This window comes from Tenrec ecaudatus, chromosome 12 (genome assembly GCF_050624435.1).
Source record: "Tenrec ecaudatus isolate mTenEca1 chromosome 12, mTenEca1.hap1, whole genome shotgun sequence".
Taxonomy (NCBI): domain Eukaryota; kingdom Metazoa; phylum Chordata; class Mammalia; order Afrosoricida; family Tenrecidae; genus Tenrec; species Tenrec ecaudatus.
The window spans coordinates 141,474,518-141,499,995 of record NC_134541.1 but is presented as its reverse complement, the minus strand read 5'-3'; the positions used below and the strand labels follow the sequence as shown (position 1 = coordinate 141,499,995).

Genomic DNA, 25,478 nt, shown 5'->3' with positions numbered 1-25,478 from the left:
CTATGCCGGGGTGTTGGTGGGGTCAGGCCACCATGATGTACCCGGGAACACTGGATCACATCTGGGAAGGATGGGTAGCTACATGGGGCGCTTGCTTGGGGGGATGAGCCCAGCTCCAGACTTTTCTTATGCCCCCAGATATCAGCCATGAGGGCTCAGCCATGGTCTAAATCTGAAGTTGCCTCTTCCCCCAGACACGCATGTTTGCATGCATACCCTCATACTTACATACAAGCACCACAGATGCATACCCCCCACAAGCACAGATGCACCACACACGCACCCTCCATAAGCACAGATCAAACATGCACACACAGGCACACATACTGGCACAAATGTATAAACACACGCATGCAGACACACCAAGCCTGCACACAAGTACATGTGTGCACATGTGCATGCTCACCAGTGGTCCTGAAATCTCTTGTCTGTCTTCCCTCAGCTGTCTCTGGTTGCCCCCTAGATGGTAAAGGTGCAGGGGTGCAACACCTGGTGGAGGGCTGAGTAAGCTGTCAGTTGCCTGTCTCAGCTCCAATCGACTGTCCCCTCTGGTCTCTACTTCCCTGAACCCTCAGGCCCCTCCACAGCCTCTGGGCCTTGTCACCTATCCAGCTGTATCCCACAGGCTAGCGGGCGGGGGTGGCCTCCTCCCTGTGTCCAGTATCTAGGGGACGGCCTAGTGAATGTGGCCTGGGCCAGACAGTAAGGTTTGTGGTGGTGGGGGCTCCGGGTCTTTACTTCACAGTGCAGAAACGAGGCCAGAGAGGCTGGTGAGATGCCAGGCATACACAGCATGAGAATGAATGGGGGGCTGGGATCCAGGCTGCAGCCCTCTCCTGCTTTTCCAGGTTTCTCCATTACCTACTCTGGACACTTGTAGGCACTTTAAGCTGCCCATCAGAAGGCCCTGGAGGGGGCTTACAGGCTAGCCCCTCCCCCATGCCCGCTTCCCCAATTGAGACTTTTCATGGTTGACACCCTGTTAGGTAATAGTTCCTATCGGGAGGTCTTATCCCCAGGAGACCAAGTTGGATGGATTGCCTGACTTGGCCATGGCTTGAAGCACGAGACTCGTGGGCGCAGGAATGTGTGCGGCTTCTCTCTCTCTCTCTCTCTCTCTCTCTCTCTCTCACACACACACACACACACACACACACACACACACACACACACACACACACACACACACACATACACGCCCACAGCGGGGGAGGTGTCTGCACATGGGGTACCTCTCCGTGCTCTGGTTAAGGCGCAGGTGTGTCCCCTTGGGGTAGGTGGGGAGAGCATGGCCTGGACCCTGGATTTCCCTCTGGATGGGACGAATTAGGACGCTCCAGACTAGACGCCGCGCCCATCGCGGCGGCCCCGCGCCACTTCCTTCTCCTCCCTCTGGACTATTGATGGGCGAAAGCTGGCCGTCAGCGGGCAGGAGCAGTTCGGGAGGCGCAGACGCCCCGCTGCTCAGGGAGCGGTCAACTTGGCCTCGGTTGGGCGCGAGGCCCTTGGAGAGGAGCGGAGACGGCAAGCGCTGCCCAGGCGGGGGTCTTAGGAAGGGCCGCGACTGCCCTTCTCACCAGTGTCCCGAGTGACCCCGCCTCCCTGCCTGCTCCTCTGGGCCACCTTTTCCATCTTCTCCTCGGACACAGGCGGAGGAGTCCTGACCGGCGGCCCAGGCCGCAGAGGCCAGGCAGGCACTGCCGAGGGGAGAAGGAAGGAGCGGAGGGGGGGGGGAGGGACGGGAAGGAGGGGGTAGGAGGCGGAGATGAGAGTTCAGGGCCGGGCTTGGCGGTGACTCTCGCCAGGGCCACGGCTCCGCCAATCCGCGCGCTCTGACGCGGGGGGCGGCTCCATGGGTCGGAATATCTGCAGCCCGGCTCGCGGGGGGCGCACCCAGGGGTTCGGCATGCTGGAGCTGCTGCTCCAGGACGCTGCCACTCGCTGCACCTGCCCGCACCGCCGCGCCCACCTCCATCCTCAGTCCCCATTTCTCGTCCCCGGGGCCTCGCGCCCTCGTCCTTCCTCTCAGTCCCCGCCTCTCGGCCGAGCGTGACAGCACTGAGCCCAGCCCCAGAGCCCGCCCGCCCGCCCGGAGCACACAGCCCGGACCGCGCCGGGATCAAATCTCGGCCAGCCACCCAGGCCCGCCACGCCCCGGTCGGGGATCGGAGGCGGCGGCGGGTCCCCGAGCGCCCGATGAGCGCGGCCGCGGCCCCGGAACCCCGCGCCGGCCGTTGCGTGCGCCCAGGCATCCCCCGGCTGCGTCCCCGGGTCCCCGGCCCGTCGCGCCCCGCGCCGCCTCCGGCGCCCAGAGCTCCCCGAACCAGAGACGCGGGCCCTGGCCGCTGAGGGCGCGGCCTTTCCGCAGAAGCCGGGCGGGTGGAACCCCGGAATGGCCTGGCGGGCAGGGGCTCCGGCGGAGGGCTCCCTACGCGGGGTCCAGGCCCCGGCGCCGTGCCGCCGCTGGTAGCTGTTCCTGCACCGGCTGGACCTTGACCCGCGCGGCGGCGGCGCGCCGGAGAGGAGCCGAGCCGGAGCGGCGGACTGCGCCGGGACCCGGTGAAGATGATCCTGGTGCGCAGGTTCCGCGTGCTGATCCTGATGGTGTTTCTGGTGGCCTGCGCGCTGCACATCGTGCTGGACCTGCTGCCCACGCTGGAGCGGCGCGCCGTGCGGCCGCAAGGCGAGTCCGGCTGCTCTTGCGCGCAACCCGCGGCCGAGGCAGCGGCAATCGGCTGGGCCCAGGCGCGCGGCCGCCCCGGGGAGTCCGCCGCCGCCGCCGCCGCCGCGCCCGGCTGGCCCAACAAGCACACGCTGCGAGTCCTCCAGGACGTCAGCTCTGACCCTTCCTCCAACCTCTCCTCGCACTCGCTGGAGAAGCTGCCGCCCGCGGCGGAGCCCGCCGAAGGCACTTGGCGAAGACGGGACGCTGGCGCCTCACAGCCCGGAGACTCCGCACACCGGCCGCTGCTGCAAGCCCACGGAGTCTTGAGGACGGCGCCGCCGCCAGGCCCCAGCGGTGATGGCTCGCTGTTGGCCAGGCTGTTTGAACACCCGCTGTACCAGGTGGCCGTCCCTCCCGTAACAGAGGACGACGTGTTGTTTAATGTCAATAGCGACATCAGGTTCAACCCCAAGGCAGCGGAGAACCCGGAATGGTGAGGGGATTGGCTCTAATACAGGGGGGTGGGGCGCATGTTGGGTGGGTGCTGACAGGCCTGTTTCCTTGGGGAACCCCGCAGGCTCTGTGAAAACCCTGTGAGCCCCATGATTTGGAAATGTCCATGTGCCCCAGGTGTGCCAACAGACCCAGGGGGTGGACAATCTCCCAGGGGGCTTGGCCAACTGGAAGAGGCCCCTTCCCCATGGCTGTGGGGAGGCTCAGGTGCCTTTGTCTTGGAGCACCCCCCTCTCCCCAGGGGGCTGCTAGGGGTTGGAGTTTTCCAAGGTCCCACCTACAGGCAGGCTGACACTCATGCCTAAGAAATTCCACACCTGCATTTTTTCAGAAGCATCCCTGCTCTGCCCTACAGACCCTGGTCCCAGGCCCCGCAAGTGGGTTAGCAGTGGGTGAATGAGCCAGTGAGACAAAGGGGTCTCCTGTGAGCAGGCTGGGAGCCAAGCCAGCTCCCAGGGGTGAGGGCGGAAGCTTTCAAGGCAGGAACCGCCCCCAGATCCAGCCTCTTTTCAGACCTGAGGCTCACACTTCCCCAGGCGCTCTCAGCCAGGAGCTCAAAGCAACCAGATACAGCAACCTCGGAGGAGGCGGTAATACAGGAACAGCCAGCCAGGCCACAGTGAGCCACCACCTGCAGAAGGTCCCCAAGCAGGGTGGGGAGGTTTCTCCAAGCAGCCAGGTGGAGGTGGGGGTGGGGGGAGAGTTCCCCAAGCTGCAGGCAAGGGCAGGGTTTCCAACTGCCTGAGAGAACCCCCTCTCCTAAGCACACGGCCCCGGGCCCGGAGGTGTCTGTCTCAGGCCTGGGGGGTTGGGTGATCCCAGCAGTGCTGCCTGCCTGCTGCCCAAGGAAGCTCAGAAACCTGAGACAAAGCAGTGGCCCAGCCTGCCGTCAGCCACCGCAGCGCAGCTTGGAGGAGAAGCCTGGACACCTCGGGTCCACTGCAGGAGAGAGCTGCCTGGTGCCTTAAAAGAAGATCAGTTCCCTCCTCCTGCAGCCAGCAGACAGGCCAGAAGGTCTAACCACCCTAGACTGACCCTTGACCTGGGGATGTGTGCCTGGGGGCATGGACAGTGGCTTAGGGACCATCCCCTCTCAAGACTGCTAATTAGATTCAAGGCCAGGCTCTTGCAACCTGCCAACAAAGGCAGGGGGGCAGTTTCTGAAGGCCTGGGCATGTCTGTGGTCAGAGACCCCCTCTAGTCCTGCTCCTGGGCACCTGGCAGCCCTGAGGCCCGAGGGCCCAGACCAAGGGGGTGGGCTAGCACAGACACCAGGCCTGGCCCAGCCTTTCTTGCAGCTTGTCTGGGACGTGTGCAGAGGTAACTAGGAATCGGAGCCTCCGGTGCTATTAGTGCAGAGCAGCCCAGCCTGCCTCTTCCGATATTCACCAACCCGTCCCAGGGCCAAGGCCCAAGATAAGGTGACCAGAAGTCCCACTTTTGGTGGGACAGTCCCAATTTTTAACAATTTTCCCTGTGTCCCGCAGAGTTTGTGAAAAGTCCCGATGTTTGGAAAGCATGCGCGACAAGCTAGGGTACACAGTTTTCGGCTGTCATGTGGGTATTTCACCGGGATATGAGTTTTATCAATGGTTCCCGCTGGTGTCCCGCTTTACCAATGTGAAAATCTGGTTGGTCAGCTTACCAAGCACTGTCCTGGTGTGGACCTGAGGCCAACTCCCATGGGCACATGTGTCCTTTCTCATCATCTCTGCTTCCCACAGGCCACCGGAGGGCACTGAAGGTGGAGAATTCCTGCCCACAGGGGGTGTGGCCCTTGACACCTACCCCAACTGGCTCAAGTTCCACATCGGCATCAACCGCTATGAACTATACTCAAGGCACAACCCAGCCATAGAGGCCCTCCTGCAGGACCTGGGCTCCCAGAGGATAACCAGCGTGGGTAGGTGCCCCTCTCGTGTGCAGGGGGCTGGGGGCAGCTTGTGTGGCAGCCTCAAGGGCAGGAGGCCTAGCAGGTTGAGGGGAGGGACTGGCTGGAGATGCTGCTGCTAACACTAGAAAGACAGAAAGAAGCCGAGACAGAGTGAGACAGGGATAGAGAGACAGAGAATGACAGAGACAGAAAGGCAGCAGAGACAGAGCTCAAGAGGTAGGTGGAGAGACAAAAGGAGAGAGACCCAGACACAGAGAGGCTGTAGCTCCCATACTCCCACACTGCTTGATGACTCCCCAGGAGGGCACAGACTAGGTCACAGATGAAGGTGTAAGAAGGCACCCCCATAGCTGTGCTCGCCATGACTTCATTCCCCCCATGACTGTGCCCCCATGGCCTTGCTGTCAACTCCCATGGCTTCATCCCCCCATGATTGTGCCCCCATGATTATGTCCCCCACCCCGTGACTTCATCCCCCTGTAACTGTGCCACCATGGCTGGGCCCTCCCCCCATGATTTCATCCCCTCTGTGACTGTACCCCCATGGCTGTGTCTGGGGCCCACTCTTCTCTCTGTAAAGGTGGCTCTGTGCTCTGAGCAAGCCCCCTACCCGGAGGTGGGTGTGGTGGCAGGAGACCTGTGACCCAAACTAGGGATGAGAACTTTGGGGATGGAGGTGCTGTCACCACCCACAGGACACGGTCTTCTGCTGTGCTGGACAACTGACCTCACAGACATGTGTCCGTGGCTGCAGGGTGGGGTTTGCCTGTGGGCAGATGGTTTGTTGCCTCAGTTTCCCTGTCTGCCTAGTGGGGGCAGGCCCACCCAGGAAGGCAGGGTAAATGGCATAAGTATGACCCTTTGTTCTCCACAGCTCCCCCAACCTCTGTCCCCCGGTGCTATGCTGCCATGTGGCTTAGAGCCTGTCTAGTCTTAGGCCATGTGGTCATCACCAGAACATCAGGCTGGTCACTTGTACCACTCCCACCCACTACTGAGAAGTGGTTTGAGACCTTCCCTGGGCAGGTCAGGGTGGGAGTGCTGAGCCTGGCACGTGCAGAGGGTGCTGTGGGGTCAACCATGTCTGGGTGGCCCTCTTTCTTAGAGAGAAGACTCCATCTTTTTTAAAAATCATTTTATTGGGGGCTCATACAACTCTTTTTTTTTCTTTTTTTTTTCATACAACTCTTATTGCAATCCATATATACATCAGTTGTATAAAGCACATTTGTACATCCGTTACCCTCATCATTCTCAAAACATTTGCTCTCCACGTAAGCCCCTGGCATCAGCTCCTTATTTTCCCCATCCCTCCCCGCTCCCCCTTCCCTCAAGAACCCTTGATAATTTATAAATTATTATTTTGTCAGGTCTTACACTGTGCAATGTCTCCCTTCATCCACTTTTCTGTTGTCCGTCCCCCAGTGAGGAGGCTATATGTAGATATTTATAATCAGTTCTCCCTTTCTACCCCACCCTCCTGGTATCGCCACTCTCACCACTGGTCCTGAAGGGATCATCCGTCCTGAATTCCCTGTATTTCCAATTCCTATCTGTACCAGTGTACATCCTCTGGTCTAGGCAGATTTGTAAGTAGTATTAGGATCATGATAGTGGGTGGGGAGGAAGCATTTAAGAACTTGAGGAAAGTTGTATGTTTCATCGTGGCTACACTGCACCCTGACTGGCTTGTCTCTTCCTCGAGACCGTTATGTAAGGGAATGTCCAGTTTCCTACAGATGGGCCCTGAGTCCCCACTCTGCACCCCTGCTCATTCACAATAATATGTTATTTTGTTCTTTGATGCCTGATACCTCATCCCTTTGACACCTCGTGATCACGCAGGCTGGTGTACTTCTACCATGTGGGCTTTGTTGCTTCTGAGCTAGCTGGCCTCTTGTTTACCTTCAAGCCTTTAAGACCCCAGACACTATATCTTTTGATAGCTGGGCACCATCAGCTTTCTTCACCACATTTGCTTATACACCTGCTTTGTCTTCAGTGATCGTGTCAGGAAGGTGAGCATCATGGAATACCAGTTTAATAGAACAAAGTATTCTTGCATTGAGGAAGTACTTGAGTGGAGGCCCAATGTCCATCTGCTACCTTAATACTAACCTATAACATATGCACATAGATCTATTTCCCCATCCTCATATATAAATATACTTACATATGTACATGCCTTTATTTAGATCTCTATAAATGCCCTTTGTGCTTTGCCTCCTTGCTCTTTCCTCTATTTCCTTTTACTTTCTTCATGTCCCACTATCATGCTCAGCCTTCATTTGGGTTTCAGTAATTCCTCTCGGTTACATTACCCTTGATCATGCCCTACCAGGCCTCACCACCGATTTGGATCACTTGTTGTTCCCTTGTCCCTGGGTTTGTTAACACCACTTCCTTTCCTCCCACCTTCTCCTCTCCCATGTCCCCCAAGAACTATCGGTCCCACTGTTTTCTCCTCCAGATTGTTCATCCAGCCTATCTTATTTAGACAGAACTGTGGAGATAATAACATGCACAAAAACAGGACAAGGCAAAACCAAGCAACAAAAGAAAACAAAACAACAAAAAGCCTATGACAGAAAAACAAAAAAACCCACAACACAACAACAAAAAAGAAAAGCTTGTGGTTAGTTCAAGGACTGTTTGTTGCCCTTTAGGAGTATTTTCTGGTTGAGTCTGATGGGGTGCCAAGACCTGGCCCCAAAGTCTGTTTTTGGTATTCCCTGGGGATTTCGTTGCTCTGTTCCCCTTGCTGTTCTGTTGCACACCCTTAGTGTTTTGCCTCGGTGTGGTAGGAGCAGATCAGGCACAATTTCTACACTATGTCCCCAGTGTTGTCCCCTGTAGGGCTATGGGTCAGTGAGGGTTGTGTGCATAGTGGGGCTGGCCATATGGTCTTCTCTGTGGATTGGCTGCTTTGAGCGGGAATATCATTGTCAAGGCTTGGTGGGCCAGGATGTGCTCCACTCTCTATTCCTCCCCCTTCATTTGCTCCCATGTGCTCTGATCAGACATGTCCCTCTCCCTGAGCTGCAGTTTCAGTGCTGTCCTCTGGAATAAATTCTTCTGGGGGGTGAGGGAGCAGCTGTCGACACAGTCGGAATTGGGGCTGGCCCCTCAGACTTCTCTACTAGTTCCCCACTCCATGCCAGCATGTTGCATTCACATCTTGGAGCACCGGGTTGAAGTTTGATCCCTCTTTCCATGTGGAGATATAAACAATACCTTCCCCTTGCGTGGGTTAGTGTCCTGTTCCCCAGCTACCCATTTCTTTTTCATTTTTTCTTTTGCCCGCTCTTTTACAGTTGGCTGCCATATGTATCCCTGGCTTTGGTCTGGCCCCTACCATACTACCTGGTCCTTGTCCCCAGAATGTTTATATACAGTAGCTTTTTTCCTATCCCCCTTTTGTATTTTTTAAAGCTTACCTCAGCAGACTCTTGACCTTTTGTGCTTGACTTACTTCACTTAGCATGATTTCCTCCAGTTCTTCCCATGCGGCAATGTGCTTCATACTTTCATCACTGGTGTTTAGCAATGTGTAGTACTCCATTGTATGTATGTACCACAGTTTTTAATCCACTCGTCAGTTAATGAAAATTTGGGTTGTTTCCAACCCCTTACAATTGTGAACTGTGCTGCATTGAACATTGGAGCTCAGATGTCGGGCCATGGTTTGTTTCTTGCCTTATCCTGGTGTATGCCCAGTAGGGGGATTGCTGAGTCATAAGGTAGCTCGATTTCTATCTGTTTTAGATATTGCCAGATCGATTTCCATAATGGCTGTACATACCTATAGGTCCACCAGCAGTGGACAAGAGTTCCTGTCTCCTCACAGCTCCTCCAACACTTGCTGCTTTCTGATTTTTTTTAATTGGGCTATCTTTGAGGGTGTTAGGTGGTACCTCATTGCTGTTTTAATTTGCATTTCTCTTACGGATAAAGACCGGGAACATTTTCTCATATGTTTATTGGCCATTCAGATTTCTGCCCCTGTGAAACTTCTGTTCAAGTACTTTGCCCACCTCCTCAGTGGGCAATTAGCTTTTTTCTTTTTGGAAGCTAACAGAGTATTGTAGATTTTAGTAATAAGGCCTTTGATGTGTCATTGCTAGAGATGTTTTCCCAGTGCATGGACTCTCTTATTACTCTCTTGGTGAATTCTTTCAATGTACACAGGTGTTTTATCTTCAGTGTATCCCACTTGTCAATTTGTGCCTCCTCTGTGTTTGTGTCCTTCCCTATTTCTGATAGTCTGTGTATTCCCTGTGCCAAAGTTCTCAAGTTGGTGCCAATTCCCTTATTGATGGTCCTAATAGTTTGCGGTTTTACTTCAAGGTCTATGATCCATCTTGAGTTTATTCTTGTGCATGGAGTGAGATAAGGGGAGAAGACCCCATCTTGCCAGCTCCTGTGGGCCCAGGGGCTTGGGGTTTATGGGGATGGGTGGCTGCGCCCCCAAAGGCAGGTGTCCAGGGGGAGGGCCCCCCAAACCCTCACCCCCACTTACTCAGATCATGCTCCTCTAAGAGCCCTTCTGGGTGTGGGCACCTGGCAGGGGGTAGGGTGGAGGCTAGCTGCCTGGGCCCAGTAACCCCACTGGGACAGCATGCAGATGCAAGTCCCTGGAGGGGAGGAACCAGTTGAGGGAAGTGGGATCCTGCCTTTATGACCTGGAACAGGGTGAAGAGCCAGCGTAGGGTAAAGTGGGGGCACCCTGGTAAGAAGCCTCCAGTGTTTCTATGGATCCAGTGTTCTGCTGTGAGGCAGGCAGAGGTGGAGACAGGGTGGACCAGGCACAGAGGGACCGGGGAAGAAGAGCCAGACCCTGGGAACTGGAGGTGCATCCAGTGTGACCCCACAGTCGGGACGGTGTCTGGGCGGCCCGGCTCCAGGTTCTAGCCTCATGGCTGTGGGGCCACCCTATATTCCCAGTGACTCGTCTCACCCCCAAGCTCTGCTGGAGAGGCTGCCCTGAGGCTCCGGTCACAGCGCGCGGTCCAGTCCCTGGGGCTTAGCGTGGCCCTGGGCACAGCTGGTGAGGGCAGCAGCTGTTATTTATAGTTGGGCCGGCTGCCTGGTAACGGCCAGGCATCACCCCTTTCTATTCTGCCTGAACTGGTGCGCTCCTGGCTGGGTCTGCGTCACGCTCAGCATGGCTCTCATCACTGTCCTTGGAAGAGCTCTGGAAGGAGAAGCAGCTGGTGTCCCCAGGGAGGGGCATCTTCTGGCCTGGTCAGACCTTCACACCAGGACCCAGAAGGGCCTGAGCTTCAGGCTGAACAAAGGGATTGGCCCCACAGGACCCATGTTCCCACAGCAATGAACCTACAGGTAGACAGAGAGCCTGTTCCCTCTGGGTATGACGGACTGGAAGCCTGCAGGGACAAAGGAGCCTTCCACCATGGCCCTGAGAGAGCAGCAGGGTGGGCCAGTGGGGCTGGGCACCAGCTTCCCTGGCTGTTAGTTGGTGTTCTAGTCCTAGGAAGGGCACGGCTTACCCCGCCAGGCGGCTGCAGCAGCCACCATCATGTTGGCCCTGGTTGGGTGCCAGAAGACCTGAAGGCTGTTCCGGGGCTGAAGTAACCCCTTTCCAGTGTCCCTGCAGCCCTGAGGATACTGGTGCTGGCCCAGCTGGGTCCCTCAAGCACCAGCAGAAGCTGCCATACCTCTGGCTGGTCCCATTCTGAGGGGTGGACATCATGTCCTCTGGAGAGATGTGGAGGTGGCCTCTAAGGTGATGTGACTTACAAGTCGCTGCTCTCGAGAAGGATGTGCAGAAACAGCCACCAGGGTTGGAGGCAGTGGAGGCAAGCTTCCAGAAGGTTTTGTGTGTTGCTGGCTTGAGTGAGGGGTCCAGGATATGCCCTTTGCTCGGGCATCAGGGTTCTGAGTCTCAAAGGCTAGGGCAGCCTCTGGGTTGGGTGCTCCCAGGGCCCGTGGCCAGCGAGGGCCTTGATCTGGGATCCTGGGATCCACAGGGCCGAAGCCCACACACATCCTCTCAGTACACAAGCTCTGAGGGAGCTGAAGTAGAGGGCTTCACCCCAAACCTGACCACAGCAGCCAGGATGCCTCTCTTACAATTGGAGCTCCATGCCTGCGATCCAGGTGAGGGCAGCACGGAGTCCTTGGCTTCTGGTGGCCCTGATGCTCCATCCTTTACAACTGAGTCTCCCATCTTTCTCACCTTTTATCCTGCTGCTGTGCACACCATTAACCACAGGGTATCACCGGCACCACTTTGAGACATGAGTGGGGTGACGTGACCAGATGGTAGTTGGAGAGCTCATGGGGCTATGTTCCAGCCCAAGGCCAACTGTTTCTGCTGTCACATTGTATTTTTTCTTCTCACTTGTGTCTATTTGTTGTTGCTGAGAGTGTTTAAGATAGAGTGTGTACTAGTCTGTCCAAGTCTGCGTGCACCACTCAGTGGCATGGACGACTTTCTTTGAGTGGCATATCTCCCCCTCCCCCGCCTTTTTGAGTTTCTGCTTCCTGGGGAGTGTGAGCTCACTGCCCCCAAGGCACCCACCTCGTAACTCAAGTAGCTGTCCCCAGTCTGTCGCAGCAGATGGACTTATGAGAGTGCACAGGGCTCAAGCCAGAGCTGGTCTTTCTCTACTGGTTATGCAAAGTGACGACTTTCCATTTCCATGGCTTCAGGGTCTCAGTGCAGTGGTTCCAGGTGCTCACCTTAACCTGCAAGGCTCCAGAGAGTTCATGAAACTTGAACTTCTGTCCTGATGTCCCCCTTTTTATAGGAGTCTTTTATAGGATCTGTGATTCAATGTTCCGTCGTGATAGCTGGAGTCTCCTGGCAAAGGAGGCAGTTGTTCATAGAGACCGTCAGCCTCCTCCTCCAGACAGGTCTTAACGAGTCCTAACAGCAGACCCAGAACTTCCTGAATCTCAGCATGGTGGAGTGATGGTGGAGTGGGACTGGGCATGCAGGGACCCTCACCAGGACAAGAGCTGGTGCCCGTCAAGTCCTCAAGAGAGAGGGCCCGTCATGATCGCCGTTCTCAGTGGCAGAGGGGTTTCTGCATCCTGTAACTCTAACTATGGACCTGCTCTGTGGGGAGAGCCAGTGACAGAGTGGGCAGGGGCCCAGAGGCAGCTTGCCGATGGGAGTTGCTTCCAGAACAAGCATGATTAGGCTGACCAGATTTGTACAATATCTTGTTATTAAAGGGGGACAGGATTACAAGCTCTGGAAGGAACAATTGATCCAAGGACCCAAGCTATTAGGTATGGGTGGGGGCACTCAGTGGCCATCCCTGAACCAACAACTCTTCACAATCATTCTTGTTTTCATCTGGTTAAAAGTGTGATAAGTGTGCATTGGAGAGAGAGAGAGGAGGGTCGGACTGCCCTGGCCTGGCACCCTGCACCCAGGATGCAGGCCTGCAGAGCGGCTTCAGGGGAGACAGGTCTGAGAGGCAGCTGTTGATAGGAAAGACGAGCCCTGGGAGCACAGGAGTTGAAGTGCCCAGCTGCTAACTTAGAGGTTGGCTTTGAACCCACCAAATGCTCCTCGGAGAATGCTGAGGCCATCTGCTCCTGTGAAGATTGTAGCCTTGGAATGGGGACATGGGGACAGCTTTCTTCTCTGTGTGCAGGGCCGCTGTGGGGCTGAACCGAGCCCACTGCAGAGGGTTTGGTCTGTTTGGGTTAATAGTAAAGTCACAAGCTGTGTGCATGGGTGTCTGTTGTGTGTGAGTTCTATGAGGTATATGTCTATGGGAATGTTTCATGTGTCTATCTGTGAGTGGTTTAGGTGTCTGTATACATACATGTGTGTTACGTGTGCATGCATGTTAATGTAGGTGCCTGTGTATAAGCTTATATGTATGAGTATGCATGTGTGTATGTGTGCGTATGTATGTATATGTGTACATGCCTTGTGCCTCTGTGCACACACGTGTACATGCATGAATGCATTTGTGGACACACATGTGTGTAGCTGTGAGCATAGGCATTTGTGCACACACATTAGCATGCATACAAATATTGCATGTGTGTGAGAAAACATGTACGCAGGTGGCTGTGTGCATGTGTGCACATGCGAATGTGCACGTGTGTATGAGCATGTGTGTGCATGCATGTGTGATTGGGTATGCACGTGTGTGCATGTGTGAGTATTGTGCACATGGGAACGTGTATGTGAATGGACATGCATGGCTGTGTGAGTGTGTGTATATGCATAGGTGTGAGCGTGTGTGTGTTTGGGGGTGTGTGCACATGCCTGGGGGTGTGACTGTGGGTACCTGCATAGGTAAGGCGGTACTCATGGGGGGGGCACACCTTCCAGTCTGGTCCCTTCAGCTTGGGTCAGAGCCGGAGAGTGAGAGTGTGGGGTGTGCCACCCTTGGGGTGAGAAGCCATGCCTCCAACGAGGAGGGAGTCCTACAGCCACCTCTTGTCCTTTCAGGCCTGCAGCGAGTGACACTCTTTCTCTCCTCCTCTTGCAGCCATGAAGTCAGGGGGCACACAGCTCAAGCTCATCATGATGTTCCAGAATTACGGGCAGGCGCTGTTCAAGCCCATGAAGTAGGTGCTGGCGCAGTCAGGCGTGGGACGGGATGGGGGATAGGGGGGCTCTCAGGTCCCTGGCGGAGGGATTCAGGGCAGGGTGGGGGCGGTTCTCTGGCCATGGGCGGAGGGGTTTGGGGCACACAGTGTAGAACTGGCTTCTCCTCCTGACAGCCTTGAGCCTGGCTTCTTCACTGCCCACACCCCTCTCCCTTTCCCCAACTTCCCCCTTCACTGCCCAGGCTGAGCATTCTTACCAACAGGGATATTGGCGGCTTAAACAGGAGAGATGCCCTGCCGCTACCCAGGCCAGCTGTCAGGGTTGCCTGCTGCTCGCTTTGGGGCCTGTGTCCACTCTGCTCCCAGCCCCAAAGTAGCCTCAGACATGTGTAAGAGAGCAGGCAGGCTGTCTCCATCAAACCTGATTTACAAAATCTGGCAGTGGGTGGATGTGAGCACCTGCTATTGTGTGTTTGTTAACTGTATGACTGGAAACCCGAACTGGGTTCTTGAAGTGCAGTGGGATGCGCATGGTGACAAGTGGGTCTGTGTGGGGGCTCGGCCAGGGTCTTTGGTGGCCACCGATGTAGGTCCATGGTCTGTGCAGGCCCGGTCTGTGGGCTGGGTGGGGGCTGTGCAGACTCCATCTCCTGAATGGCCAGGGAATGCAGACCCCATTTCCAGGCTCACGAATGTGCTGGGAGGACGGTGCCTTGGTTCTCGGGGGTGCTGGGCACACGTGCCCCAAGGGGGTGTTTTTGACCAAGACAGTGTCGTCTCTCAGGGTCAGGAGGCCCGCAGTGTGAGTTCAGGGTGTCAGCTGCAGAGGGAGGCTGCCCTTCACTGCCTGTTCATTCCGGGGACAGGTCTGTTTCATCTAGCTCCTGGGTCTAGGAGGTTCTCAGCGCAGGGACCCTCCACCCCACCTCCTCTTTCTGGTGGTGGGAAAGCCCTCACATCCCTGGTGGCTCCCTTTGATCTCCAGAGAGACTGGCCGGACACAGCTAACCCTGCAGACTGCATCATGCCCCTGTGTCCCATGAGCATAACTGCTTGAAGGCCTGCCTGTCCGCACTGCGGGTTTACAGACAGATAGCAGCAGTCAGAGCAGGTCCCGGACGGAGGGTAAGGGCCTCATCGTGCGAATCATGGCCCAGCTAAGTTGGGGCCTATTTGGGGAGGGGCACACGACTCAGTCCATGTTCAATCTCCAGTGTTAGCAATGGTGGCAGTGAGTTCAGCACCTTCTGAAGCATTGGCATGCCTGACAGAAGGTAGGTGTCGAAGGCTGTGTGTGACTGGAGGTGTCTCTCCATGCTTGGTTCTCCCCTGCCATCCCTGCTGCTCTGAAGGGTGTCCTGTCTGTCCTCCTCCTAGCCCAGGGCTGCGGGAGCCTGGGGCTGATGCCCACTCTCACGTCTTTGAGGACTTCACAGGAACTTCGCTCACAGAGCTCCTGGCGCGGTGAGGGTGAAAGGGGTGCCAAGGGCCTGGAGAGGACCACAGACCTGGGATAAAGCACCCATGCTTATGGCTGGAGAGATGCTGAAACCACACTCATTCCTTTCCCTGGTTTCTGCTGGGTGCTTGGCTGGTCAAGTGGACCTTCTGCCACTGTCATATCCCAGGACTTTAGAGGCAGGCAGACGCTGGCTGTCTGGGAGTCCTGAGGCCAGTGTGAACCTGGTGTCACCAGGGCCACGCTCCCTCTGAAGGCCCAGGGGAGTGCCTGCGTGACTGGTCTGGTCTCTGCGCTCCCACACTTTTGTTGGCTGGGCTTTCTTCTGAGCCTATGTCCACCTCCCTTCCACTCTGCTGAGACTCCCCTCAGAGGGAATTGGGATTTAGCCTCACCCTTCTCTGTGCACATTCAGGAACAAGAGAAAGCAGCCTGTTTCCAAACTAGTTCAGGAACAGGACTTCCATCCCGCTTTCGTGGGCTCAGTTTGCCCCATAACACCCTCGAAGCACCTGCTACCCACGGGGTGGGCGCTCTCTGCTCTTCAGGTTGTCTGCAGGGCAGACAGCCCTCCGGAGACTCAGGAGCCTGCACAGTGGCTCCTCCATGGCCCTGCCTACAATCGAAGGTCCCAAACTACCTGCACTCATCTACTGACGGAAGGGCTGGTGTCCCAGGAGAAAGGCCTGGTGATGGTTGGGACAATCTCAAAGCCTTTGAGGCTTGTTGACTGTGGTCCTGCGGCCAGCAGCCCCTGGCTTCTGGGTGACCCTGCAGGGTGGGGCCTCAGGATGGGGTCATCCACATGGCTGTGGTCTGTGGCCACCACCCTTGAAAATGAAAACCCATAATGAATAGTTCTCTTTAAGGAAGGACTTTTGTCTGTGAGCTGATAGCAGCGTGGAATGTGGTCAGTCGAACGCTGTGAGTCAGTGTGAGTCAGTGTTTTCCTTCAGGGCTCTTGTAGGTAGAGGTAGGCGTGGAGTCTGAGCGGGGTCAGGGCCATGGCTCTTCCTGGGAAGCTGTGTGTGTGTGTGTGTGTGTGTGTGTGTGTGTGTGTGTGTGTGTGTGTGTGTGTGTGTGAGAGAGAGAGAGAGAGAGAGAGAGAGAGGCAGACAGAGAGAGAATGACAGATGATTCAAGATGTCCCTGGCTGTGCATGTGCAGTGAAGCGGAGAAACAGACCAGGCCAGAGCGCTCAGCCCAGAAGCCCCTAGTACTCTTGCTTATGGGCGTATTGCATTGTCTGCTTGTTTCAACGGCTTCCCTGAGACGTGATTCACACACCGTGCAGGTCACTCAGTGTGCTCTGGCCAGCTCATTCACAGATAAGTATCACCACTCCAACAGGTGAGGTCAGAACATACTCATGCCCTCATGATGAGGCCCTGCCCCTCAGCTTCGCCCCTCCTCTCTGTCCCTGTGGCAGTGCTTACTGGGGTTGCATAGGGAGATCCCCTGTGGGATTCAAACAACTGAGCAAGCAGCTCGCTGCTGTAATGAGCGGTTTAATCGTGAACATGATCTAGGCAGTTTATTTTTTCATACCGTTACTCCCAACGTAAGCACCCTGAAGGAGGTGCACACTAAAGAACAGTATGGGATGTAAATTTGTGATGTCTGCTTTGGTTGGCTGCCCAGCCACTCACCTTAGAGAGAACCCTGATCATAAGAGCCATTTAACCACTGGTTTGCCAAGCTCAGCAAAAAGTAGGTATCTGTTCTGCCAAAGCACAGGGAATCGGCGGCACCCCAGCCCTGGAGGGATGATGTGATGGTTGTCTCATTGTGTCTGGCTTCTTCTCTCAGCTTATGTTCACAAGGCTCCTCAGGACATCATTTCTCTCCATGGCTGAGAGACATTCCACGGTGTGCTTGGATGGACCTCATGGTGCTCACCCACTGTCCATGGCAGGCATGTGAGCTGACCTGAGTTTGAGTGTGAGCATATGTTTTCATCTCTTCCATGCACACCCCAGAGTGGAGCTACTGGGCCACATGGAAACTCTACGTTTAATCATCTGACAAACTGCCCACTAGCTGGACGAGGGGCACCGGCCAGCAGCAACATGGCGTGGCGTGGCGTGCAGCTCGCTGTGATTCCGATGCGCATCCCTGGGGACCTTTCACCTGCTTGTCGGCCCAAGGCACAGATTGGTTGGATGATCAAGCCCTTTGTCTGGACTTAATCAGATTGTTTATTTTTTGTGTGAACAGTTGTAAACAGGCTTTGCATAGTACAGATACAAGTCCCCTGTCAGATATCAAAAATGACTTCTCTCGTTCCAGCTGGCGCTCTTTCCCCTTTTTAAACGTTACTTTTTGAGGCCCAACTTTTCCTGTTTTGAGGATGCCGGACTTATTTCCTTGGTGGCACCGCTGTTGCTGGTGGTTGGGGTGTTGCGTTCATGTTTTTAACACAGAGAAACATGTTTCCAGTGAATGGTGGTGCAGGCGATGCTTGGGCCTGATGATGTTGGCAAGGCAGGACCCGTCCGAAGACGGTGGCAGGGGGCAAGTGAGCAGAGATGAGGTGACTGGACCGGGATGGGGATGGAGGGAAAGGGGTGAGGTTGGGTAGCCTGGAGGAGCAGCCCCTGGGCACGGCGCTGGGCGGTGGTCGTAGGGACTGAGGAGTGAAGGCTGGGTCGGCATGATGCCAGGGCTCCAGCTGTCATTGCCCCTGGTTCCCGGGAGGGAACCTGGTCAGCGGCCATCCTGTTGGCCCTGATTCACGGTGACCCCATCACAACCACATGGCCTGGCCCGTCCTGTCTCCATGATGGACATGTGCCCGAGCCCATTGTGGAGGCCACCATGCAGTTTAGGTGCCTTCCAACAGGGGGCTCCCGGCTGGTGTTTGTTGTCATCAGTTGCATTCTCCCGGCCTGGCTCTTGGAAACGAGTCTTCTGACCTTTCTTCCTAGTCTGTCTAAGCCTGGGAGCTCCACTGCCACCTGCCTTCCACAGTGACCCTGCTGCGTGTGAAATCCGGGTGGCACAGCTCCTGGCCTCGTAGACACCTGCAAGCCATTGCGTTGGGTACACAGACAGACAGGTGCTTAGAATACTCTAATTACTCATGCTGGGCGGGGCCTCACCTGATGGTTGATGTGGTGGGTGAACCAGGCTGTGGTTGCCCACGTCAGACAGGTCTACCACGTGGTTAGATTGGGGGGGGAGGGTGGGAGGCTCCAAGCCATGTGTTTATCAGCTCGGCGTGGGGCAGGGCTTGCAGAGAACCAGCAGGAGGACAAGGAGTCACTTGACTGCGTCTGGGACACTGAGCCACACCAGAAACCCCGGGTGCTGATACTCGCGGGAGCTTCCTGGGTGGCAGTGCTCCATGCACACCAATGTGGCAGGAGGGTGACTCCCTCCAGTGTGGGATGGGGCGTTCCCCATCTGTAGCCTCCGGCCCTCACCCTCCGAGCCCCTCCCTTTGCCTGGTTCTTATTTGTCTTGTTTGCTATAATATAACTGTAATTGTAGGCACAACACAGTCTGGTGTGTTCTGTGAGTCATTCTAGAGAATTCCAAACCTGAGGGGTTCGTGGGAGGCCCTGAGTTGGAGCCAGCTGACCAGAGTGAGGGTGTCTTAGTACCTCCTGGGGTAGCGGCTGGTGTCTGGAGTCTTGGGCAGATGTGGGGGCCCAGAGCACTGTGCCCTAGACTGTGACATCTGGCCCAAGTCTGCAGTTGAGGTTTGATTGCATATGGTGCCTGAAGGGTGAGTCACACCAGGGAGTCTTGGCCACATCCCAGGCTGACTCGCCTTTGCTGTGTGTTCGTGGGCCTCACCTGACAAGGCTGCAGCTGTGGTTGAAGGTGTGAGAGCCCTGGCCACTTCTGGGCCTGCACCTTCTCAGGAGGAGAGGGAGGGGGTCATTAATCCCCAGTAAGGATGGTGAGTGAGAGACTTGACCAAAGCTTCAGGCTGGTGGCTTTCGGTCCCAAACCCAGGGCTAACCATCATGCCTGTGATTATTTCTGAGCACTTTCCCTGGTAGTTAAGTGCCTGGCTCCAAACAGTAGAAAGCAGACAAATACTTGGTGCATTTGAAAGGTGGGTACTGCAGAGCACAGCAGCTGTAAACAGCTCAAAGTGGAGCAGAAAGACCGGCCACCCAGTTGGGGCAACAGCATTGTGGCCTCTGGTTTCTGCACCAGGGACAGATTGTGTCACTGCCTGTTGCCTGCTGAGACAGCTTGTGCTGGTGTGACCAGAGCGGTTTGAGCCTCATTGTTACGTGGATGCCCTAGCTGCTGAGAGCTTAGGCTTCGTCTCTGCTGGGGCATGTTTGGGATTGAAACTGTCTCTGAAGGTGTTGAAGAGAGCAGACCAACCCCCTACAGGTGGAAGAGCAGGAGCATCAGGAGAGTGTCACCACTAGACCTCAGCAGCGTGTGTTCTCCAGACGTGGCTGTCGCCCGCAAGGAGAGAAGAAACATCTTCGGGCAGGGTTCAAAGAGTGTGAAACAGGTCATTTCAACCCTGGCTTAATAACCACCTGACCCTGAGATTCAGAAGCTAGTGTGGGAATTTGAGAAAGGGTTTGGTGACAGCTGGGTTATTATGCAAAGTGCCCTAGATGAAGCTGTGCTCCACCTGGCCCCAACACAGAGACGACTTGAAATCACAGTTATAAAAATAGTGTCCACGGAGCAAGACGGCAGTGTGCAGGCAGCTCCCAGCTGCCCACCCCCACAGAGACGTGGGAGACAGCAGAAGCAGCCAGAACTCCGGACACAAGCACAGACTAAAGAGAGGAGTCTCGGGGCCAGAGCTGGTCTGCTGTGGAAGTTAGGTAGCTATCAAATCAAATGAGAGTGTCATCCATTCAGCACGTGAAGCGTAATCCTCATGGCAAACACACACCATCTAGAAAGCACACAGAGGAGGGAATGAGGAAGGAATGAACGTGGTTCACTACAAAAAAAAGTCAATGAAATACAAAGAGGGTAGTGATGGAGGAACGATGGGAGAGGAACTGTGTGAGACACGCTGACCACAAACGCGGGGTGTCAGAGGGTGAGGCCTCCTGTACCACTGCAGACCCAGAGACCCAGGGAGGAGAAAGCGAAGAGAGGAAGGGGAAGGGGTCTATGTCAGTAGGTATCACAAGGGAGCTGAATGGTGACATGAATGCTAAGGACAGTGGACGGACACAGCGGCTGCACCAGGGACTGACTCAAGCATAAAACAATTGTGAAGAGGCACAGGAGGGGGGTCCCTTCTGTTGCACATGGGGGTGGCGGTTACACCACCATGACATTACCACCACCATGACATCACCCATCACCACTACCATCACCAACAATACCACTACCACCACTATCATCACCACTACCACCACCACTACCACACCACCCCAATGACATCACCACCGCCACCACCTCCACTGCTACCACCACCATCACCACCACCACATCCACCACCGCCACCACCATCACCACCACCTCCACCGCCACCACCACCGTCACCATCACCACCGCCACCACCATCACCACCACCACCACTGCCGCCACCATCGCCACCACTGCTGCCACCATCGCCACCACTGCTGCCGCCATCGCTATCATTACCAAGTTACCAACAGTTCAAAGAGACAAGGAAGGACAGGATATGTGGGTGGAAGGACTACCACGTCATGAAGACATAACTACCACACACACAGCTAACGATCCAGCTCCCAGCTACATGAGGCAGGCACTGGCAGGCTAGACGGGAGAGAGGAGGCAGCTCTGTGGCCATTGTGGAGGCTTCAGAGGGTCACTTTAGATAATGCAGAGCATGCCAGCAGGAGGCTCGGACAGCCCAACATCCAAGGAGTCTGACTAACAGAGAGAGACAGACAGACAGAGCGCATTCCACCTGCCCATGGCAGGGTACACACTCTTCCCCGTTCCCCGGCTCCTGCCCTGCATGGAGCACACGCTACTCCACAACCGAGGGCCAGTAAGCCTCACTCTGTTCAAGTCAGGCTAAGTCAATGACAGAAGACTATCTGTAAAGTTGACAAATATGTGCAACGTCAACAGCACACTGTGAGACAACCCATGGGTTAAAGAAAAAAAATTCCCGGGCAAATTGGAGAAAACTCAGAGACAGCTGGGAATGAAAACACAGCCTACCAAACCAAGCTCCCCGGGAAATGAGACACGATCTCGTGGGGCCTTTATAACAAGGAAGAAAGGTCACAAATCAATGCCTTGACTTTGCACCTTGAGGAAGTAGAAAGAAGAGCAGAGTTAACCCAGGGGCTACAGAAGGATGGAGAAAATAAAGATTCCAGCAGAGACCTCGGAACTGAGAGTGGAAAACAAAAGACAGACAACAAGACCAGGATCTTCAAATGGATCAATTAAATGAACAAACCCTTGGCTAGATTGACAGAGAGGGAAAACCAGAGAAGGCTCAAATGACTAAATCAGATAGGAAAGAGAAAGGGTTGTAAGAGAAAGCTGTGGCAGCAGAGCTGCGTGGTTACAGGCAGACCCCAGGAAGACCCCTCTCTGTGCCTGCTGCTTCTATGCCTGGGTCAAGAACGGCAGGGAGCTGCTTAATCTGCACTGTTAATCCATTCAGGCCCCTCTCGGCACCTCTGTTTCTTTATGTGGATCCAGGAGGGATTGGATTAGACCCAGAGCAAATATTCTAAATGTTGGAGAAATTCAACAAGACTTTCATTTTAGCAGCACCAATCACAAGTTCCCCTCTCACCCCTTCCATTGCCTTTTAAGAATTTATACTGTGATTGAGGTAAAGATCCTCATGGAAATGGATGCAAACTGAACACTTCCCCATAGTCTGCAAGTAACAGAACCTGAGACCCCTCGAGGCCTCTCCTGCCTTCCACGTGCCCATCCCCAGGACAGACTCACGTGACTCCCAACCAGACAGCAAGCAGCCTGCTTCTGTTGCCCTGGTTTTATTGAGTGAATCCGACGGCCCCCTACTCTACTCCATGTGGTTTCTGAGACTTACCGGTGTGGTTGTGGCTGGTGTCCCTTCACCCTTCCTCCTGAAGGGTCTCATCCTGCAAATCCACCTCCATATCTGCCAGCGGAGGGGGATGGGGCTTGTCTTCAGTCTGGGGCCGTTGGGAGCAAAGCGGCTGTGGACAGTCGTGTACTGACAGTGGACAGAAGAGAAGCACTCCTCTCTGTGGGTGGGAGTGTTGCTTAACTCAGCTATCACTTGTCCCTGTGTCACACTCTGGTGGCTTTTGTGTCAATGTGATGCTGGAGGCTGTATCTCATATTACCAGTGGAGCCACCCCTAGTGGGCAGGTGTCCGTGGGATTCCAGACTGAGACCGGGAAACAGACCTGAGCACCCACTTCCAGACGTTGAAACCTCACAGATCGCAGTAGAATTGCCTGTAGCTTTGTAGCATCATAAGGTGGGTAGTGTGGTGTGATGTGGTGACGTGGAGGGCCAGGCACCCATTGGTGAGCTGGCAGGCACCCCACCACCCCCGTGCATTTGTTCACGCTGTGATGTGAGTGTCGTACAGGGAACACATGGCTTGTTCCATTGTCCAGGGGGTCACTATGAGTCAGCACGTACTCAACTGTCTCTGTCTACCTATCATCTATCTATATCATCTAGGTATATCTATCATCTATCTATATCTATATCTCTACCTACCTATTATCTGTCTTACCTCTCTGTTATTTATCTCTATACCTACATGCTTATCTACCTGCCATCTATCTTCTCTCTCTCTCTCTCTCTCTGTCAACCTCTATATCTATCTCTGCCTACATACCCACCTGACCTACCTATCTTCTACTGACCTATCTTCTAACCTGTCTTTCTTCACAGTCTCTTCTCTCTCTCCCTCTCCCTTCCTACAGGGTGAGTCAGGGTCATGGGGTAGGCAGGGTGGGCATCAGTGTGTATGGCCAATGCTGTCTCAAGCCGCACGGGTCACTGGTGCCACATGGATGTGGACACAGGGACAGCATCTGATGCCCCGGAGGCTGGTGCCTGTGATTCAGACCCTGGAGTGGGATTTGTACCTCATGGGGTCTGGGATATCTGGGAAGCTCTCAGCAATGAGCTCCCAGACCCTTTGCCCGGATTAAGCAGCCTCCCGGAGCCCTCAGTGCCCCTGGGTGATATGGGCAATGTCCTGCCCTGTTGCCTGGCCTGGAAGCTGCTTCCGGTGGCCTTGGGAGTGTCCTGTGAAGAGTCTGTCCACTCGGAAGCTGTCAGGTGATGTGTCCCGCAGCTGCAGAGCCTATGTCCCAGTTTGTGATTCAGTGTCTGTATGCTCTGGGTAGGCAGGCATGGCCCCACGCCACAGCCCACCCGCTCCTCTACCCTCGCTTACTTTCATTCTGTCACTGGCTCTGGCAGATGCCTTGCATGCCTGTGACTCTCTGGCACCCTGAATGGCCCTGGGCCTCTCCCAGTGGCCTCGGGTGGCTGTGATTGGCATGATCTCCTTCCCAGACAAGGAACTTGAGGCTCGAGCCAGATGTGAATATCCGCCGTGAGCCCGTAGGCAGCCTGGGCAGCAGTCCAGGGTTCTTGACTTGAGAGCCAGTCCCCTTGGCTGCCCTGGAGCAGCTGGTCTGCTTGCCAGGCAAGATTCCAGGGGTGTTCCCACCGCTGCTCCTGACCAGGTGACTATGCCTCCAGGCCCCAGCCAGGGTTGGGGGCCCCTGGGCACTCAACTTGCATCCCGATTCCAGCTAAACTGAGTTTAAGGTGAGCAGGCAGAGGCCCCGCCCACTCTGCCTCCCCCTCCATTCTGCTTGACCCTCCAGGGGTCACACGGCACCTCATTTATGTGGAGGAAAGGCCTGCCCACTGCCCTACGTCCCCTCACTAAGAATAGATGCATGCATGTGTGTATAGGTGTGTCATGCATGTGCACACATATGTGCATGGGTGCGCAGATAGACTGCACGCGTGTGTGTGGGTGTGCGTGTTGCAGGTGCATCCATGTGTGTGGAAATACACGCACTCGTGAGTCCCCTCACACGCACGGTAAGTTCTGTGTGGGCGCCTTGATTGGCATGGCGCCAACGTCACATCACCGTTAGGTGCTGCTTTTTCTTAAATACCTCAAACAAGCTCTGGGCCTCCCTGCCTCCCTCCCTGCTGTCCCGGCAGATGAGGAGCGGCCTTCAGGTTGGGGCCTTGTCCACACCCTGACGCAGGTTCCTCTGCCACTCTCGCTCCTTGGCCCAGGGTGGCCTTTGGTGGAGCTGCCCTCTTCTAGCTGGGAGGATTGTGGCATGGGTGGTGGGGACTGCCCAGACAGTGATCGACGTGTTCACCCGCCTGCTTCCTGCTGGTTAGTAACCTGCGTCTCACTTTCCCATGGACACCTCCTGTGCCATCGCCCAAGCTCGCTGGGCCGGGCTGGGGCTGGGCTGTTCAAACCCCATGGAGAAAGCGTGGAACAGCCCAGTTAGGTCTGTGAAGCCGTGTACTGCAGGGGGTACGTGCACACCTTGCCCCCGGAGGGAGACGCGGTGCCACGCAGGGGCAGGACTGGGGCTCGGAGCACACTGGGATGCCTTCTGGGGGGTAACACCACATGGCCATATAGAATGTTTTGGTGCAGTTTTAACAAAATGTGACTTTAAAAACCCAAACCGTCCCTGTCACTGGTTATCACACCGGTGCTTTTGTCAGGCCAGTGTGCCACTCCCAGGAGGGATTTAGCAATGCAGCGGGCCCCGGCTCGCCGCAAACCTCTCTGTGTGCGCTTTTGAAATCAACTCGGAGCCGTGGGAAGTGTTTTCACATGGAGCCAGGTTAGGGGCTGGACCATTTGCAGAACCCATATAACGACACAGTGATATTTGTGTAAAAGCGTGGGAATGAGGGACTTGACCTCTGGCTCCAAGCGGGCAGGTTCCAGTGGAGATGTGATACTTCAACCTCAGGCAAGAAGGAGTTTAAGCCAGGGGCCCGGTTTCCAGCAAGACAGACAGGTTCCACCCCAGCCACCCTCGCACATGTTGCGGTAACTAGGGTGAGACAGCGTCTGGATGTGACAGGCACCTGCTGGGAGCAGCCCCTCCTGGGACGCACCACCAAAAGCTGGAATTAAACAGCCGAATCTGTCGCTGTAATGACCAGGGGGCTGCTCTCTGCCGAGTGACAGGAAAAGTGCCCAGGACAGAAAGGCTGAGCCCCGCCTCCACACTTCTGCAAGGCAGTGACTCAGGAACCATGGAGAGTCAGGTGGGAGAGGGACGCTGCCCCTGGGCTGACCCTTCAACGCGCTCCCATCAAAACAGGCGTGTGGGGGGGGGGGGAGGCCGTGAGTTTAAGTTGCTGACCGCAAAAGCAGGGCTGCGGAAGGAGCAGCCTGGACAGGCGTTCTTAAAGGACAAAGGAGGTCAGGACCAGGCTGATATAGAACACTGGCCATT

The 25,478-nt window shown here is 55.5% G+C and overlaps 1 protein-coding gene across 1 annotated transcript in view; it reads left to right on the top strand.

Moving 5' to 3' along the window:
- The first annotated feature begins 1,887 nt into the window (after window positions 1–1,887).
- The window catches only part of FAM20C (FAM20C golgi associated secretory pathway kinase), a 36,706-nt gene continuing 13,115 nt past the window's right edge, over window positions 1,888–25,478 (top strand). The window contains exons 1-3 of the mRNA XM_075527646.1: window positions 1,888–3,158; window positions 4,903–5,081; window positions 13,556–13,634. Of these exons, the coding sequence (XP_075383761.1) occupies window positions 2,566–3,158; window positions 4,903–5,081; window positions 13,556–13,634 (851 nt within the window). The 5' untranslated portion in view covers window positions 1,888–2,565. The remainder of the gene's footprint in view (window positions 3,159–4,902; window positions 5,082–13,555; window positions 13,635–25,478) is intronic.